General features: G+C 49.9%; 1 protein-coding gene across 14 annotated transcripts in view; it reads left to right on the forward strand.

Annotated features, from left to right (window-relative positions):
- The window catches only part of CEP164 (centrosomal protein 164), a 64,708-nt gene that overhangs the window by 19,549 nt on the left and 27,173 nt on the right, over positions 1-17,986 (forward strand). For 10 of the 14 annotated variants that reach the window (XM_055305937.1, XM_055305941.1, XM_055305944.1 and 7 more), the window contains 5 exons: positions 6,044-6,199; positions 6,617-6,751; positions 7,397-7,474; positions 15,247-15,618; positions 16,954-17,034. In XM_055305937.1, the coding sequence (XP_055161912.1) occupies positions 6,044-6,199; positions 6,617-6,751; positions 7,397-7,474; positions 15,247-15,618; positions 16,954-17,034 (822 nt within the window). The remainder of the gene's footprint in view (positions 1-6,043; positions 6,200-6,616; positions 6,752-7,396; positions 7,475-15,246; positions 15,619-16,953; positions 17,035-17,986) is intronic. The other 4 variants (XM_055305940.1, XM_055305943.1, XM_055305948.1 and 1 more) reach the window with 4 other exon arrangements.

The raw sequence follows: 17,986 nt of genomic DNA on the forward strand, positions 1-17,986 counted from the left end.
CCTTCCTTCCTTCCTTCCTTCCTTCCTTCCTTCCTTCCTTCCTTCCCAAGGCATCGGATGGTTGCTGGTGAATTTATCTTTTTCCACATTTACCAGCTCTACAGATAGTCTTCCCTCCCTCCCCCTCTCCCACTGATTACTGAGTACTCATGGTCCCAAGAAACAAGATAACAAACCCATCCTTGCAGATAGAGAAAAGAGGATGGGTAATTTGCAAATTGGTTGAATTTTCTAACATTACGTTGAATTTTCTAACATTACATGTTTGGAAGGCCAAAGGTGGATAATGGGCTTTTCACTACTAGACTACTTTAAATAATAACAAGTGTCTGGGCAGGCTCTGGCATGACTTAAAGGTGAGAGAGGGAAAGAAACAAGGGTTCTAGGGTGGATGGTTGGGTGACAGAGTCCTGGACTGTGTGATCAAGAGCACAGAGCTCCCTGTTAAAAGGATTCTTTTGTAGTTTCAGGAGCTGAGGATGATTGGATAGCCTTGGGCTGCCAGTCTGGATGTCAGGGCTCAGGACAGTGCCTCAGAACCGGCTTTGTCTAGAGGGCAGATCTGAGCCAGGTGGGTGACCTGGGCTCAGGTGGCTTGGAATCTCTGGAGGTGTGCATGCATAGACCAGCTGGAACTTAGCGTGAATGTTTGCAGGCTGAGGTTTATCTTTTAGGGTTTTTTCTAGACCCAATATCCTCTGACTGTGTGGACCTCTCTTGAGCAATACCATTTCACGTTTTTGCTAGAAGACCTAGATGGAATTCCCAGAGCTCAGCTCACTGGCCATGTTTCCCTTCTCTCCCTTCTTAGTTTCTGGTGATCTTTGGTAAGACTTTGGATTTTATAAGATTAGCCAATCACAGAACTGAGAGCCTGATGATATCTTAGGGATGACCTGGTTGGTGATTCAGATCTTTGTTAGTAGTGAAGCCCTGTCTGCCAATTAGTTCCTCCGTGGATGTCTAGCATATCAAGGAAAAGTCAGCCTCAGGGTGTAGGTCTCTGTGGTACCCTTTTTCCCACTACATGTACACTACAGTGGCCTCTGGGGTCCCATGTGGAACTGACCTGAGGGTTCCATGAAGCAGGGGGGTAAGCCCTTGATCAAGTCTAGCCTCCTCTTTAAAGATAAGGAAACTAGGGCCCACAAACAATTAAGCCCAAGGGAGTTTTTTAGCTTTTTTTGTTTTCCCCTCTTGGTTTGTGTTTTACTTTAAAGGGAGGGTGGGTTTCTGTTAAGGGCTTGCCAAGGGCTGAGGTAGCAAGTATAAATTAGAAGTGCTTTGGCTTAGTTTTCTCTGCATGTTTATATACCTGTCTAGGAAACACAGCCTGAACAGGGACTTCTGCATTCTTCCTCCTTTCTCTGCCGCCCATCCCTTCTCCTAGCACCTGGGCTTGCTGATCTGGACCTAGACCAAGAGATGCAGGCTAGAAGCGAGGGCTCCTTTAAGAAAGGGGAGAGCCCCTGCAAGCTGGGTGACACCGCCTGGCCTCTCATGGGCACCCTGCCCAGCAAGCTACAGCCACTCTCCAAAGGCCAAGCTTCTCAAAACCACCATATCTTTGCTGACGTGGAGAAAACCTTAGGCAATGCCCTGGCCCAGTGCAGGACAGAATTGTGTGATCTGCAGGGTCTGGGGAAACCCCAGAAGCCAACAGAGAAAATCTACCTGGGGTTTTCAGACCCTGAAATAGAAGAGCTGGAGCTGAGGACCAGACAGCAGAAGCCTAGCACGCTGGGCCCTGAGAACACCAGGCCCCTCCAGAATGGGCAGGAGATGTTGGAAGGCCAGGCTTCTGTCCACTCAAAGCTTTCTGAAACCATCAGGGGCTTACAGCTAGAAGGGGAGCAGCATGGCCACCATGTGGCCAAACGGGGCTCCACTGGCCCCAAGGGAGACAAGAGCCAGAGCCCCCTCCCCTCCTCATCCCACAAGGAGAACCCCTCCCGGTCCTCGTGTTCCTCTGACCATATACCAACTCCCAGGAAGAGCCAGCTGCTCTTGTTAGATAGCGGCCCAGCTGAAGATCAGAGCTGTCAGGGCGTTTCTGGGGAAGGTGGGAGTGTGGGCAGGGGGAGGAGGAGGAAAGAGTCTCCAGGACTGTGGATGGGACAGGTCTCCAAGCTTGTCAACAAGGTCCCCCCTGGGAGCTGCAAGGAGACAGGACCCAGTGACCCTGAGGCTCCCAGGGCCTCAGCTAAGGATCCGCCTCAGGAGTGCTTCCTAAGACCGCCGGATATGCTGGCATTAGAGCCAGCCCAGAATGCCCCTTCAGGGAGTGCCCCTGGAGACTTCCCTGCCAGTGAGCAGAGACGCCCCTGGGGGTCTCTAGAGCCCTCTGAAGGAGACAGGAAGCCTAGTGGGTCTGAGCCCGACTTAGAGAGCTACAGTCTGTCTTCCCACCGTGGCTCTCAGATCCTGGGTGAGGTGAACAACTTCCCTTGGGACCTTCAGAACTCTCAGGGCTCCGAGCAGGGCGTGGCTGAGTCAGGTGCCAGGTGCAGAGATCAGCGCTCCAGCCCCTTCCTAGGCCTCCAGTTGTTCCCCATGCAGAACTCTGCTGATGAGCAGTCCGAGAGTGAAGACTCCTCTGAGGGCAAGAGGTTCTACGGGCACATCCTGCAGATGGCCAAGATCTCCAGGCGGCTGGAGGGCCTGGGGCTGTCCGAGAGCATGCAGGAAACACCATGTAAAGATATCGCCGACAGGGTCTGTTGCATGGCGGCCGAATCTTCCAGGATGTCTAGTGAGGGTGAGCACGAGGCTGTCAGAGCCATGGAGAGGGACTCCAGGTTTCTGGCGTGGGGGCTGGACATGCTGGAGCATCCTCAGGAGATGGCTCTTGCCTCTGCTGGGCAGGAGGCCTCTCAGCAAGCCTGTTTCCAGCCAAGCAGCAGTCCCTTCAGGCAGAGGCTAGTCGAGCTGAGTTCCAGCAGAGGGCTTGCTCCAGAGCCAGGCATGCTGCAGCTTCTCAACCAGGTAGGCTTCCTAGCGAGTATGGCCTGCAGGCCTCACTGGACTTGGCAGGGAGGGAGCAGGGTGAGCTGAGGTCTTCACTCAGCCCTCAGGCCTGCTTTCCTGTTATTTGCTCTCCCCTGGTAACCGCTGATCCCTTACCTACCCAGGCTGGCCATCTTGTGGGCTGACCTGTATTTTGTGTTTCTTGTGACTGTCACCTGCAAGGTGAGGGTATCTAGCCTTCCCTTCCCTGGAGCTGACTTAGTTCACAAGAGTGGGGTGGGGGTGGTGGGTCACAGGCTTTGCAGATGGTCAGTTTTGAGGGTGAGCAAGGTGGTACTGTCCTGGTGCTCCTGCAGGATCTGGGTACTCTCCTAGGATTTGGGAAGCCTTTCCCATCAGCCAATGACAGAGGCTTCCCAAGTAGACACACTCCTCACGAGCTCTGAATTTAGCCCCTTCTTGGAATCACACAGAAGGGGAAAGCTAATACGGTCACTGGGGGGCTGAAGCCCAGAATCTCTCTACCATCCAGTGAGCTACTTCTGCTCCTTGCTTCCTGGGGTTCCCAGAAGCCACATGACCAAACTGTGTCAGGCTTGTTTGTACCTTCACTTCCTCTGCTATGGGGATTTGCCAGCAGATCGTGCTTTCCTTGTCATTCTGATCCTCTTTGTCCCTTATAAAGAGTCACATCAATTCATTCACAAGAAGTCAAGTTGGATCAGAGACCACAGGGGTCAATCTGAATTTCCCTAGCTATTCTTTTGCTGTCGCCCAGCTGTGTCTTTACCCAGCTGTTCCTCTGGTTTCTAATTGCTGGCGTGTCCTGGTTCTCTGTTGGCTTTAATAACTACTATAGCATGATAAATATCGGATAAGCTGCCAATGATCCTGAAAGTTTTAATTAGCCCAGTGGCAGCAAGTTTATCCCCTTGGAAGGACAAGGCTACGCACAGCCTGTAGTCAGAATTAATGGCCAGCCAGAGAAGATGATCAGCTAGGAGCCGGGAATGTGTCATTTCCCTGCCGACCGCTGATTTGGTAAAGGTCTGGGAGAGCAGGGCCCCCAGCATGTCTGCCTCCCTCCCTCCCTCCAGGCCCTAGCACATCTGCAAATTAGCCATATCAGGAGTCCATACTTTTCCATAAATACAGTGTGGGAGGAGTTTCAGTTGCCCATAGGCTGGGCCTGGTTGGGAGGGCTGAAGTCAGGAGGAGCAGACCATTTGTTCCCATTATACCCCTAGTTTACCTTAAAGAAGCTGTAAGGTACCAAGAGGTGGCATAAAATATTGGCTTTGAGATCGCCCTGGGGTCCAGTCCCATATCTGTGCCCCTGCCCTTAGCGGCCCTGTGACTGTGGGCTGTGGTCTTGATCTCCACCATCTCCATCAGTAGAGACTGTGGCCTGGCGTTGTGAGAGCGGAATGAGAGATGGCACGGAAGAGGCTCAGCCCTGATGGTTACCTGCTCCTTTCTGCCTTCCTGCTCTTACCTGCTCCTGCTGGTCAGAATCTGCCCAATAGGGATGCCTGAGTGGCTCAGTGGCTGAGTGTCTGCTTTTGGCTCAGGTTGTGATCCCGGGGTCTTGGGATAGAGTCCTGCATTAGGCTCCTCACAGGGAGCCTGCTTCTCCCTTTGCCTATGTCTCTGCCTCTCTCTCTGTGTGTCTCTCATGAATAAATAAATAAAATCTTAAAAAACACCCAGTGGTTTGGGCTCTTTAGCCCAGGCTGTAGATGAGACAGACGGTGGGCTTCCTGGACGTCCTCAGCCCCACTTCCTCCGGGTCCCCTATTCTCTCTCCAGTCCCCTTGGGATTGGAGAGGAATGGTTTCGTGTTATTTTATACATTTTAAGTTTGAGGAATGAATTTTAAAGAGTTTATTGTAAATTGTCTCCAGAATATTTTCCTTGTCCCTGCTGCTCGGCCCAGACCATAGGAATGTAAATCTCTCTAACGGCCGCTCCATGTCACTAGCCCTGGATCCCTCCTGTTGTAGCCCTGGACTCCTCACGTTTATTGTCTCTTTAGAACTTCCCAACAAGCTTTCTGAAGTGGCAAGGCGCCCATCATCTCCGTCTTGGAGTAAACTGAGAATCCAGGGTGTCTGTGAATGAGCAAGAGTCTCACAAATTCTGACTCCCAGCCTGATTTCTTTTCCCGTGCTCCCTAGCCTGCAGCCTTCATCTGGCCAGCGTGAGAACAGAACAGGGAAGCTGGTCAGTCCTCTGGGCAAGGCTCCATTCAGCTACCTTTCTTGTCAGCAGAGGAAGGGAAAGAGAGTTCTTTTGTTGTTCATGTATTTTTTTTTTTTTAAAGATCTTATGTATTTATTTGAGAGAGGGAGAGAGAGAGAGAGCATGAGCCGGGGAGAGGGGCTGAGGGAGAAGGAGAAGCAGGGTCCCCACTGAGCATAGAGCTGGACAAGGGGCTTGATCTGAGGATCCTGAGATCATGACATAAGCCAACACTTAACCGATCTACCCAGGCACCCCCATGTACTTTTTTCAGAGTTGATATGTATTTTGATTAACGTAGTACATGCCAATATTGAACAAAGTCAAATAGTACCAAAGGGCGTATAATGAAATACAGAAGGTCTCTGGTGTGTGTACCCCTCCCCAGAGGCAACTGCTTTCTTCTGGTGTGCTTCCATATTTGTAAATAATATGCTTAGACTGCTTTTTCTTGGTTCATCAGTTTTAACTTCATCTATTGAGACTTCTCATTCTGGTAGATGAGGCTTTTGTCTCTGCCCTCCCTCTGCCCCCCTACTTCCTATGTGGCTTCTGAAAGGGGAGCAGAACCCTCTGCAGCATCTGCCAGATGTGAGGGAACCGTTGGCTGTGCACTAGCAGCGGAGTTAGGAGAATCAGCAAGCCAGCCTGTGATTTCTCACACAGTTGGCACAATGGTAATTTCTGGATGTTGTGTTTCATTAGCAGCCTCCGAACGGAGGTGGTTTAAATTTGAGCGGGCAGGATTTAGATGTTTTATTTTTATATCTGTCTCTGGCACTCTGAGAGCCATGTGGTTTCTTGGGTTTGTAACAAGATGTTTTGTGTTGCCCAGGTCCTGGGCTCCTCATTAGCTGCAGTCCACGTCCCTCCTGGGGGCCTGGCTCCCTTACGAGGCCTTGTGGATGTCCCGGCCTCTGCTCTTCGAGGATCTCAAAATGTGAACCTGGAGAGCTCAGTGGAGTCTGGTCAGCTCGGAGAAGTCACACTGGTAAATGGTTTCTCTTGCGGTCCGTGTATTTAGTTACTATGGGGTCTACAGAGACTGTGCCATGCTAGGAACTGAGGCCCATAGATAAGAAAGAGAGGCCATGGGCCGAGTCCTCAGAGTTCATAGGCTAATTGGGAAGTTGGGAAAGCAAATCACACTTGTGTGGTGCAAATGTGGACTCTTGGCTGTGGAGGTTAGGTTAGACCCACGCTGGGGGAGAGGGGTGCTGCAGTATTAATTTCCCAGTCCTTGCAACTGGGGCAGAGTCAGGAAGGGAGGGATCGCTGTGAGCTGGGGTTGTTGGGGTCAGCTTCTTGGTTGTGGGAGACTTGCACTGGGAGACATCCAAAGAGAGTGGGGAAAGCATTCTGTAGGTCTTTCTAGCACGTCCCTTGACTTTCCTTCTCTACTTTGGAGCCTTCACAGGGTCTCAAGACTTCTGCTTATTTAAAGGGTCTCTTGGGTTCCATCAATGAGGACAAGAATGCTCTCAGCCTCTTGGCTTTAGGGGAGGAGACCAATGAGGAGGATGAGGCAGAGAGTGACAATCAGGTAATGATGAATCCTCTTTCTGGCCTGGAAACCCTTTGTGTTATTTAAAGAGAATTATTTTATTGTGGCCAAATATATATAATGTGCAAGCTACCATTTTAACTACTTTTAAGCATGCAATTTGGTGACCTTATTAACTTTACAGTGTTGTACAGTCATCACCACTATCGGTCTCCAGAACTTGCTTGTAATCCCGAATAGAAATTCTGTACCCATTAAACAGTAACTCCCCCAGTCACCCCTCTCCCCAGTCTCTGGTCTCTTGTATTCTATGTTCTGTCTTTGAATATGCCTATTCTGGATATTTCATATAAGTGGAATCATACAATATTTGCCATTTTACGTGTACCTTCTTTTACATAGCATGTTTTCCGGGATCATCATGTTATATATGTATGGCTGAATAATCCATTATATGAATATATCGCATTTTATTTAGCTATTCGTCTGTAGATGGACACTTGGGTTGTTGCCTCCTTTTGGCCAAACTCTGTGCTGCTTTAAAAATGAGTAGAATGGTTTTCTAGCCCACAGCTTCATTTCTTGCCTAATCTATGTGCTTTCTAGGTCTGTCCCAGAAAGCATAACCAGGAGGGAGCTTCTTGCCCTCTTGGGCTGAGTACCTGTAATCATGTTTGTTTTCAGAGTGTCCGCAGTTCAAGCGAACTTCTTAAGAACCTACACCTGGACATTGGGGCACTGGGGGCTGACTTTGAGTATGAGGTAAGAGCATATGCCTCTATCCTGCTCTATCCTTCCTTTTTAAGCTTTTCTCCTTGTGGGATGCAGATTTGGGAAGAGAACTGTCTTGCCCCAGTGCTGTCTAGATGGGATTTCTGGGGTTTGGGGAAACACAAAAGAGGACTAGGAATCTGTTCATCTGCTCATCTGCCAGACGGCCACCAGTAATTGGACGTTTCTATGTGAGGCGTTTAGCTCTAGGTCATGCAAGCCTGAGTGAGATGTGATTACTGCCTCCTGAGGGTTTGTGGCCTCACAGAAGAGAGGCTTACCTTCCTGGAAAACAGAATAGAATGCAGTGAGGCTGTGAGGGAGGTGAGCTGGAGCGCCGCAGCAGAGAGAATATGGGGCCTCCAAGCTATGCAGATCAACCAGGCAGGGTTCTGTTGAGAAACTGCCATGTGAGGGGACCCAGGAAGGACGGTGGGCAGGACTGGCCGGGCAGAGGTGAGTGGGGGGAGAGAGGCTCATACGCGGGGCCCTGCACAGGCAGAGGCAGAGGGTGCAGAGTAAGTTTGGGGAAGGTGACGGCATCCCCCTTGGCTGGCGCGTAGAGCACGTGTGGGAGATGAGTGGGGGACGGTCTGTGGAGGTAGCTTGGGCTGGATCCCGGACGCCCTTGGTGCCAGCTGAGGAGTCTGCATTAGGGGTACCCAGGCACTGGGAGCCATCAGAGGTTTTTAACTGAGGTGTGACACCGAGAGTCTTACCAGTTGTCGAATGGTGGGCCACGTGTGGAGATACAGATTTTGGTAAGATGGCTTTAGGCTGGCCTCACGGAGTTTACAGCTGGAGAGAGACACCAGGTACTTGGTGTTTGGTGAGTGCTCAGTGTGGAGTAAATGACTCCCTAGGAAACTGTAAAGCAGGGCAGTTTGTGCAAAGACTCTGGCACAGGTGCCTGGCCTAGGGGAGCTCTGAGCGGGAGGAAATTACTTGCCTGGAGATCAGGAAAAACTCAAAAGAGATGACATTTGACCTGGCTCTTAAAGAGTAGGTAAGTTTTAGGCATGGGGGTGTGAGGGATATTTTAAGTAAGTGAACAGCTTGAGCAAAGGCGCAGGGCCTGGGAAGTGCAGACTGTGGATGGGAATAGCTTCCAGACTCTCCCCACGGTAGTCCTGTCACTTCTAATCTCTGTCTCCCCCCGCCCCCCCGCCCCGTCTGTCCTTCATCACCACCAGAATGTTCTTAAAACAAACAAAATCCAGAACTCATCGTGGTGTTGTAATACCTACAAACCCCCAGTGTGGCTTTCTACTTGAAAAGGAACATTCCCTTACAGTGTGTCCTTTGTCTAACGTCCAGTTTATTAGTTTCTAGCAATTAAGATTTCTCTCAATATTCCCATGGTATTCATACACTAGTGAATCATGACATCAGCCACTCAGATTTCCACAAACTTTTAAATACTGATTGCAAGCTGAATTAAACTTTCCATAAGTCTATTCGAATATAAAATTCTTTCACACACTTGAAACTCTTCGAACTGGGACGCCTGGGTGGCTCAGCGGTTTGATGCCTGCCTTCGGCCCGGGGCATGATCCTGGAGTCCCGGGATCGAGTCCCACATCGGGCTCCCTGCATGGAGCCTGCTTTTCCCCCTACCTGTGTGTCTCTGCCTCTCTCTCTCTCTCTCTCTGTCTGTCTCTCATGGATAAATAAATAAAATCTTTAAAAAAAAAAAAAAAGAAACACTTTGAACTGAAACCAGTCACTTATGTTTTATTAGAATGATCTTGAAGCTGACCAGTAAAACTTTAGTTCCTGTATCATAGATTTAAGTTTGTTTCCTTATTATCTCTTCCTGTGTTCTTATCTCTTATGATCCGTGTGTTGTTTCTTTTCTTTTCTTTTTTTTTTTTTTTAGAGAATTTTTTTAAGCTTTTATTTATTTATGATAGTCACACAGGTAGAGAGAGAGAGAGACAGAGACATAGGCAGAGGGAGAAGCAGGCTCCATGCACCGGGAGCCCGACGTGGGATTTGATCCAGGGTTTCCAGGATCGTGCCCTGGGCCAAAGGCAGGCGCTAAACCGCTGCACCACCCAGGGATCCCCCGCGTGTTGTTTCTTGACTCTTCTTGGTCTTCTGCTCACCCCAAGAGCCAGGGTTAAATGTCTCATCGGGCGGGGGTCACAGATCCTGGCCGACACAGCCCCTGAGTTGTAGGTGGTCCAGCTCTCACCAGTGGGCAGACTAAGTTTTACTGTTGTACTTCGTCCATTACCCCAGAAACTGTCCACATTTTTGGTGGTGCATGATCAGATATGCTTTGGTTGTGACTTTAATACTTTCTGCGAAATGTGACACTGTTTTCCTGAATCCCCCATTTTTATCATCAACCTGATCTGTGTCTACTTTGAAACTGTTCCTTGTGAGCAGGGCCTGGTCTATTTGCACTGTCTGCAAAGCCTTCAGTGTGCTTGGGTCCCTGAAATGACAACTCTGTTTCTTCTCATCTGCCATTAAGACCTTATCCTGCCAATGTGATCAGCAGCTCGGGTTTGGAGCCTAGAGGGATGACCATAAGCAAGAATGGGCATCAGGAGGACTTACCTGGCTCTCAGAGAAAGGAGAAAGTGGGAACAAACTAAGAATAGAGATCCGGCCCTATTCATGTGTGTATGTTCTGTACCCGCCACTGCCTGGAGCCTAGGAAGGATGAGGTGTGTTTTGCTGAGCAGTTGAGAGAATGAAGGAGAGTGAGCCCTTCTGGGACAAGGGGGCGTCCCTGAGGGTTGTGTTGTGCTGTTCCAGGTCCTGGGTAGGGTGTATACTTATCCCCTGCTGTCAGCTTGGGGGTTGAAGATCCCACCGTGGATCAATCATAATGCACTCTGACTCTGAGTTAATTTTTACTTCATAATGGATTACAGATGTCAACAAAAAAGGGAACTTCTTTGACCTGTCCTGGATTTCCAAAAGCTTCCATTCTGAGGATTATGTGCTTCTTTGGGGGGAGTGGGAGCTTTTAAACATTTTTTTTATAACCTCTTTAGTATAAATAGACAACCCAGTGTGATGGGGGGAAATGTCTAGAGTGGGAGGTGTTAAATACACCTCCCACCCATGTCTCTAGCATCCCAGTAGATCTCATTCTTTCTGTCACATGGAGTGTTGGGTTCCTGTGTTCTAACCCCCGGTAGGAACTAGGGCTTTCCCTGGTGGGGAAGGTCAGTGTTGGGGATGAACAGCAGTTTTAGGATAGACACAGCTGCCGCTGCTTGGACCACACCTCTGAAAATGGCTCCTGTCCCTGTTTATAGACCTTGGATCCTCTGAGCTACCCATTTCTTCCCACTTCCGGGCATCCTAGGTAGCCCTAGATGGACGTCTCCTGCCTTGGTTTGTTCTACCCTTTCTCTGTGCTGTCCACAGTCACTTTGCTCATGATTCCATGAGAGGGCAGTAGGATGGCAGAAATGCCTCTCCTCTCTCTCCTTCCCCCTCCTCTCCTGCCTTCAGTGTAAACCCAATTCTAGTGTATTACGGAATCACAGGGGATAGGTTCATGGACCAGACGCTGAGAGTAGGTGTGAGTGAGGAGGGGAGGCAGCAGGGTGGGTGAGCAGGCACTGTGTGACCTGGTGGCGCTGGCAAGAACCCATCACTGGATGAAGGGAGATGGAGGGAGCTGGGGTTAGACATCACAGGATGATGTCAGTGTGATTGGGAAATGCTAACAACATAGGGTGCGGGGCAGTGCAAAGAATTGAGACCAGCTGGGTGGGAATGAGACACGGTGAATAACCTGACCCACGGTTGGCTTGGGGGCTTTAGCATCCCTGTCCTCCACGCTCTCCCTCCCAAGCCACGTGGAGTATAGAAGCCCCAGCCTTTGTGCTCTGGGAGGAGGGAGCTGCAGCACTGGAGACCTCACATAGCTTTTGGGGTGTGTATTAAATATTCATGACATGCTCTTAAAGGGACTCTCCAGCATCGCTTTCCTTGTGCAGATGACAAGGTTGATTTTGAACAGATACTTGCCTCCAGATACTTAGGGGTCTGGGGCCCGGACAGGAGGAGACAGGAGTCTGAGCACGGAGGAGCGGAGGGCAAAGTGGTGCCGAGGGCACAGCCCCCGCCCTGACCCATGTGCCTCCCAGAACACCGATGCAGGAGACAATACTCGAGGGCCTGGAGTGTACATCCTGGGGAGGCCTCAGCTCACACTGTGAGGAGGAGCAGGGCCAAGTGCAGGGAGAGGGCCATGGAGGGGGTTTTCCCATACTCTCATTCATGCCATGTGGGTAATCTGGGACAAATGTCTAGTCTCTCTCTGCTATCCTGACCTGCAAGATGTACGTCTGGCCGTCAAGTTGTTGCACTTGGTTGACAGAGGCTCGGAGAATGCAAGCTCCTTTATTTTCATATTAGCTATGTTCTCATATCTTAATATTTAGGTAGATAGAATAGGACAAGCTCCATAATGGGAGAATCTTCTTTTGAAGAATTTAAGCTTGAGGATCGCACAGACTCGGCCTGACATTCTTGTAGCCTGACTACATTTTGTCATGAAGAAGAATGGGAGTCTCTTCCTATGTCTGATGTCCTCTGATTTTTGACAGGTTACTTGTTTTTCCCTCATCTTGAATATTAATAGTTAACATTTGTTTAGCATTTTCCATTTAATAAGCCCTGTGACAAATGGAGTCTAATCTCTGTGTAACCCTCGTGAAATAAATAGTTCATCTCCATTTTACAGAGCAGGAGCTCCTATATCTGCATGATACACTCACTTAAAAAAATCAATCAAAAAGTATTTATTTGCTGGGCACTTATTATGTGTCAGAAATTAGACACTGAGGATGGCAGGGAGCTGATCTGGTGAGGGAAACAGACAGGAAATCAGCAGTGATGTTATAGTAGTTGTTGTGACGGGTCGGGAAGGCTCATCTCAGGACAGCTGTCCCGGGGATCCAGGAGGGCTTCCTGGAAGATGTGATACTGTGAGGGCCAGTAGGGGTTTGTCAGGGTAGATCGCCAACTTGCGTGGGTGCATGCATGTATGTGTGCATGTGATGCTCATGGCATCTCAGGAGCGGTGAGGAGTCTGTGTGGAGTGGCCTCGGCAGGCAGCTCTTGAACACTGGAGGGTCCCCCCGCAACCACCTTGGGAAGGGTGCCTGAGGATGCAAGCTATATTTTGTTCTGTGCTGTGCAGTGTGTGTTGGTAGAGGAGGAGGCTGCCTGGGGAACCTGGGCCTTCCTGGTTGCCCTCTGAGCTTCTTCCTGAGGCAGACCCTCGAGTAAGGCTGGAGGAGCAGTTTGGTGGGGCTCAGAGTGTGATCGTTTGCTAAATGAAGTGAAATAATCAACCTTAAGGGAAAAAAAGGATCGTGCATGCCCAGGTAGCGAAATGGCACAATGTTCATCCATAACCTGCAGGATGCATATGGGGTGTGGCTGCCCACAATCCTTGAGAGGCAGGCAGGGCTGGGCAGGAAAGGCTCTGGGCCATGTGAGGAGATGTGGACTTTATGTGGAAGGCCATGGTGCTGTCTGTGGTCTGACCCTCCTCTGTCTCCTAACCCAAGCTCTGTTGCTCTTTTCATGAGATGAACAGGGCCAGAGTGGATTGGCTCTGCTTGCCGCATGAGGGAGTGTGGCTGGCCAGATGCCCCTCTATCACCCCGAGAGACTCCCACCCGCCCAGGGTCTGTGGAGCCCCGCAGACTGGGTACTGAGCTCCTGCTGTGTGCTGGGCACTGTTGCAGGGATTGAGAAGAGCAGGCCTGGTCTCACCTTGCTCATGCTGCTCTTGAAGAAGAGGGACTCATCTCCCCCTTTCTGTTAGCCCAATGGTCACAGTGGATTTCTCCCTCGCTCCAGGGTACGGATGTTGAGAGGATGGCCGGCACTGGAGGGTACTCTGCCTTTGTGCTGCCAAGGAATGAGGGAAGCCACCCGTTCTCTCTTTCACCTTCTGCTTTTCTCCTGGGATAGGCCTGGGGCTGAGGACAGTATGTACCACCACTGTGTCCAGTGCCCTCTGCTTTGGGCAGCAAAGGCTCATGACCAAGGCTACCTGGGACATTTCTCTTGTCTCAGATTCAACTGAGTTCCTTGAGGGCAGGATCTATGTCTAGTTCATATATGGGTCCCCAGGGCAGTGCTTGGCACATAGAAGGCACGCAGTGAACGACCATGTGCATTTCACAATAAAACGTTAGTTAACATTATGGGACGCAAATGGTCCACCAGGCACTGATCTCACTTCTTTAGCTCACGTAGTGAGTGTTAACTCATTTACTCTACCCCCACACCCAGTGAGGTAGGCCCTCCTGTGTCCCCATATTTTAGAGGAAGAAACTAAGGCACACAGAAGTTAAATAATTGGTTTCAGATTTATTTAATTGATTTCAGTTAAATAATTGGCCCCTGTACGTGGGGCCAGGATCTGAACCCAAGTAGTGTATCTCTGAAGCTAAGCTCTGAACTGCTCTACTCTCCTGCCTCTCTTCACCATCCTTGGAAAGTTTGGGTTGGCTTGTTAGTAGGCTTCCAGACCTGCAGGCGGATGGTTATGTCTTGGTTTTAGCAGTACTTATGAATGCCATGTTCTCCAGTGGCCTCTGGACTCTAGTCACCATGCTCCTTGCATGAGTCTCCAGGATCTGGAACCCGGGAAGTGTCAAAAAAATCTCTGCTCAGAAGCCATTCATGCTGGCAGCCCAAGTGATGTTTTCTGGGAGGAAGGCTTCTCTTAGCCCGGATAGAGCTCTAGCTGGATTTCAAGGAAGGGATTTCTTTTTTCTACCTTGGCTGGCTTTAAAGGTTTTTCCTAGTCTTTAAAGTAAGGTTTCAGCATAAGAAGCAGGATGTAGCAGCTGGAGAGGGTGCTCCTTTTGAGAGACCCTACCCAGGGGACCTTAGTGACAGTAGCCTCCAGCTGTGGCACCTTTGATCCACCCTGGCTCATGCCAAGGCCACGCTGTCGACCGAGAACAACAGGCCCTGGAGCAGGATCATTTCTGCCAGACATGGGACCCTGCGGTGCAGGCCAAGACTTCCTCAGAACGGTGCAGTGGCCTGAGGCCCTGCCTGTTTCAGCTGCCCTTTCCCCACTCCCCCACCACAGGTCAGACCTGTGTTCTGAAGGCCTCCTGACCTCTTTATCCTTCAGAACCATTTCCCCCAATAAGTCTTGTCTTGGCTTCTGCTTCAGAGCATCCAGGTCACAGTGCTCCAGGGGCATGTGTACAGGGGAGGCCCTAGGGAGAGAGCCACCCTCATCACCACTGATGAAGGGCATTCTCCTGTTTTTTTCCTCACTGCCTTCTAAAAATGAAAAAAAAAGGAAATAAAATTTTAGACTTTAGTACTTTTCTCTTATGTGATTTTCCATGGTCATCATCATTGTAAATACCTACTGACTTTCTAAAAAAATAAATACTGGTTTCCAAGTCTGCAATCTTATGAATTGGTTACCAGGGCTGGAATGAGACATTTATTACTTGAGAACATGGTGGTGGTGATGGAGTTCAGCGCACTGGTTTCCACACCTGTCAGTGAATGGGGCGGTTGGATGTATTTAAGTCACCATAGACATTTAGATGCAGCAGATGTGGAGTGGAACGAGGAATCTGTGTTTTAAATGGCTCTTAGGGTATTTGATAACCATTGGTGTCAGAACTGGAGCGCTGGCCCAAACGAGTCAAGGAATGACCGTTCCATCTTGTTGCAAGTCTCTGAAATTATTTTATTAATTCTTGACATCTCCTTGTCTGACATGGTCTGCTGCTGTCTAGGAGTCTCCAAGAACAAGCCAACCAGAGGAGAAGAAGGACACTTCTCTGGATTCAGATGCTGCCAGGCCCCCCACTCCCGGCAAGCTCTTCAGCCAGGGTGCAGACAACAGTCTGAGCAGCAGTGATGGCACAGGGCAGCAGGGAAGAGGGGCGAGTGCTTGGCATCTGGAAAAAGAAAAGGATGAGAAGAGTGATCCTGGGATGTCCAGGAGTGGGGTGGACCCTGGGGGTGGTCAGCCTGCCAAAGCCAACAAAAAGGAGGTACCAGAGAACCCAGTGGATGCAGGAGAGGAAGGTTCCAGGAACAGAGAGGCAGAGGAGCCCAAGGAGGAGGCTTCTGTTTGGAAAGAGAGCCAATCACAGGCGAGCCAGGTAAGTCTCCCTGTGCCCTGGGGAGTTGCGGCTTCCTCACTCTGCTGCTCTTTCAAACCCTGTGCAGATCTCTGTCCCCACACCTTCATTTGTAGGTCCTGCTATGGGCTGTCAGCAGCACCCAGAACCCTTCATGGTGATAGATGTGCCCAGACCCAGCAGGCAGCCAAAGCCTGAATGAAACTCCAAACCTGCTAGCATTAGAAATTCAGAGTAGAAATTTGCCTTTCCATTGGCACCCTCCTGGGACATTCATGTTCTTCTGTAGTACCTGCTTTCTCTTTTAGCCTCTGGCTCCTACTTCTTGACATCAGCTGGTCAAGATTGCTGGGGTCTGTGGTCTGTATTTCGTTTCCCTGTAGAGAGAGGAGGATGTTGAGGGGGTGGGGACCACCACCAGGAGTTCTTAGCCCCAGCAGTAGTAAGTTAGTGAATTAGGTTACCAGCAGACCCCTCTCACGGATGGCATGGGAGTCTAGCTTTGGCAAGACTGGGCCAATGATCCAAACGCACAGAAGTACTTCCCAAGGCCTTTGGCACTTTCAGTTTTCCATCCCTTAGGCCTATTCCTCTTCCCGGTAGATGGTGAGAGAGTTAATTTAAAGAGTTTTAAGCCACTTACTGGAAAAGATACTCTCATTCTGTTTTTTATTTATTTTTAATTTTAATTTTTTAAAAATACTTTATTTATATATTCATGAGAGACACACAGAGAGAGAGAGGCAGAGACACAGGCAGAGGGAGAAGCAGGCTCCAGAATCAGGCCCTGGGCTGAAGGCGGCGCTAAACTGCTAAGCCACCCGGGCTGCCCTAATTTTAATTTTTAAAAAGATTTTATTTATTTATTCCTGAGAGACACGGGGAAAGAGGCAGAGACATAAGCAGAGGGGGAAGCAGGCTCCCAGTGGGGAGCCTGTTATGGAACTTGATACCAGGACCTCAGGATCATGACCTGAGTCAAAGAAAGATGCTCAACCACTGAGCCACCCAGGCATCCCTCATTCTGCTTTTTAAGGACAGCATGAAACTTCCCTACTGCCAACTCCCTAGCTGCCTCCACTTCACTTCACTTGGCTCTCCTTACATGTATAAATACTGTTGACCTGAGTCAGTGTGGCCTCAACTGGGCTGTTCAGCCTGGGCGAGGTGGGGGCTGGTGCATGTGTCTGGAAGGAATGGGAGGGTCCACAGCCCTCTTTCAGGTTTTCCAGATGTGGATTTTGGTTAGGGCTCAGCCCTGTGTTGACACCATGGCCCGAATGGAATTCCCTGGGTGGTGATAGCAACTCTCTGTCCTCTGCCCTGACTGACTTCTCTGTGTGTCTGTTTCCCTAGGAGTCGGAGATTAGTGAGCACATGAAGGAGCTGCAGCTTTCAGACTCCGCTGCTTCTGACCCCAAGCCCTTCCTGGGCCTGGTGAGTCCAAGGTGGGGGGCAGCAGAGAGGGGTGGAGAGTGTGAGTTTGTGAGTCCCTGTGGTTCATTTGCCTGGTGTCACACAGCTTGTAAGCGGGGAAGGTAGAATTTGGTTTTGGGTCTTGTCTAACTTTGGGTTTGCAGCCCGTCAGCTAACACTGCGTACTTCATAGGTTTATTGTGAGAAGATGGTGAGGTGAAGAATGTAAAACACTAGAAACATCCCATAACTAAAAGCGATTGTTACTCTTTTTCGTTTCTGCAGTATGGACTATCTGGGAGATACGTGATCTAGAGCCTCTGGACTGTAGCAGAAGCATTACTTGAATCTAGGAAGTTAGAGACTGGGGTGGTGTGTGTGTGTATGCATGTATGTCTATGGGATCACCAAATGATGGCAAGGACCAGTTCTCAGGCTGTAGCTAGAAGGGAAGCCATGGTTACATTTACAAAGAGAAGACAGTGTCCTGGAATGTCAACATGTATGGATGGTTGCTTTGTCCTAGGCCTTCCACCCAGCCTGCTGTCTCCTGGCTTCATTTGCCAGGTCTGTATCTACGGGGAGTAGTTGAGGGTGCTTTTTGGCAGAACATCACCTCTGGAAACCATGCTCCATCTGTCTGGAGGAGGCAGATCAAAGGGAAGGGATTAGCGGGAGGGTCAGGGATGAACAGTAATGATAGGAGGGGGTGCGGAGGAATTAGGAGGCTGTGTGCTCTGGCCCCTCACTGAGCCATGGGCTTAGGAGGCAGATGGCAGCTGCGTTAAGTGGAGTAGAACTCAAACTGAAAGGAAAATGTCACCAAAAAAGAAAATGCACAAGCTAGGACAGGAAGGCAAAAAGTCATTGTTGGCAAGAACCATCGTGAAGAATAGCCATGTCATAGGCCTCTCTGGTGCAAGGGCTCCGTCCCTCCTAAGGGAGTCGCCAATGAAGCAGTGTGCCCATCAGC

Source organism: Nyctereutes procyonoides, unplaced genomic scaffold (assembly GCF_905146905.1).
Source record: "Nyctereutes procyonoides isolate TBG_1078 unplaced genomic scaffold, NYPRO_anot_genome, whole genome shotgun sequence".
NCBI lineage: Eukaryota > Metazoa > Chordata > Mammalia > Carnivora > Canidae > Nyctereutes > Nyctereutes procyonoides.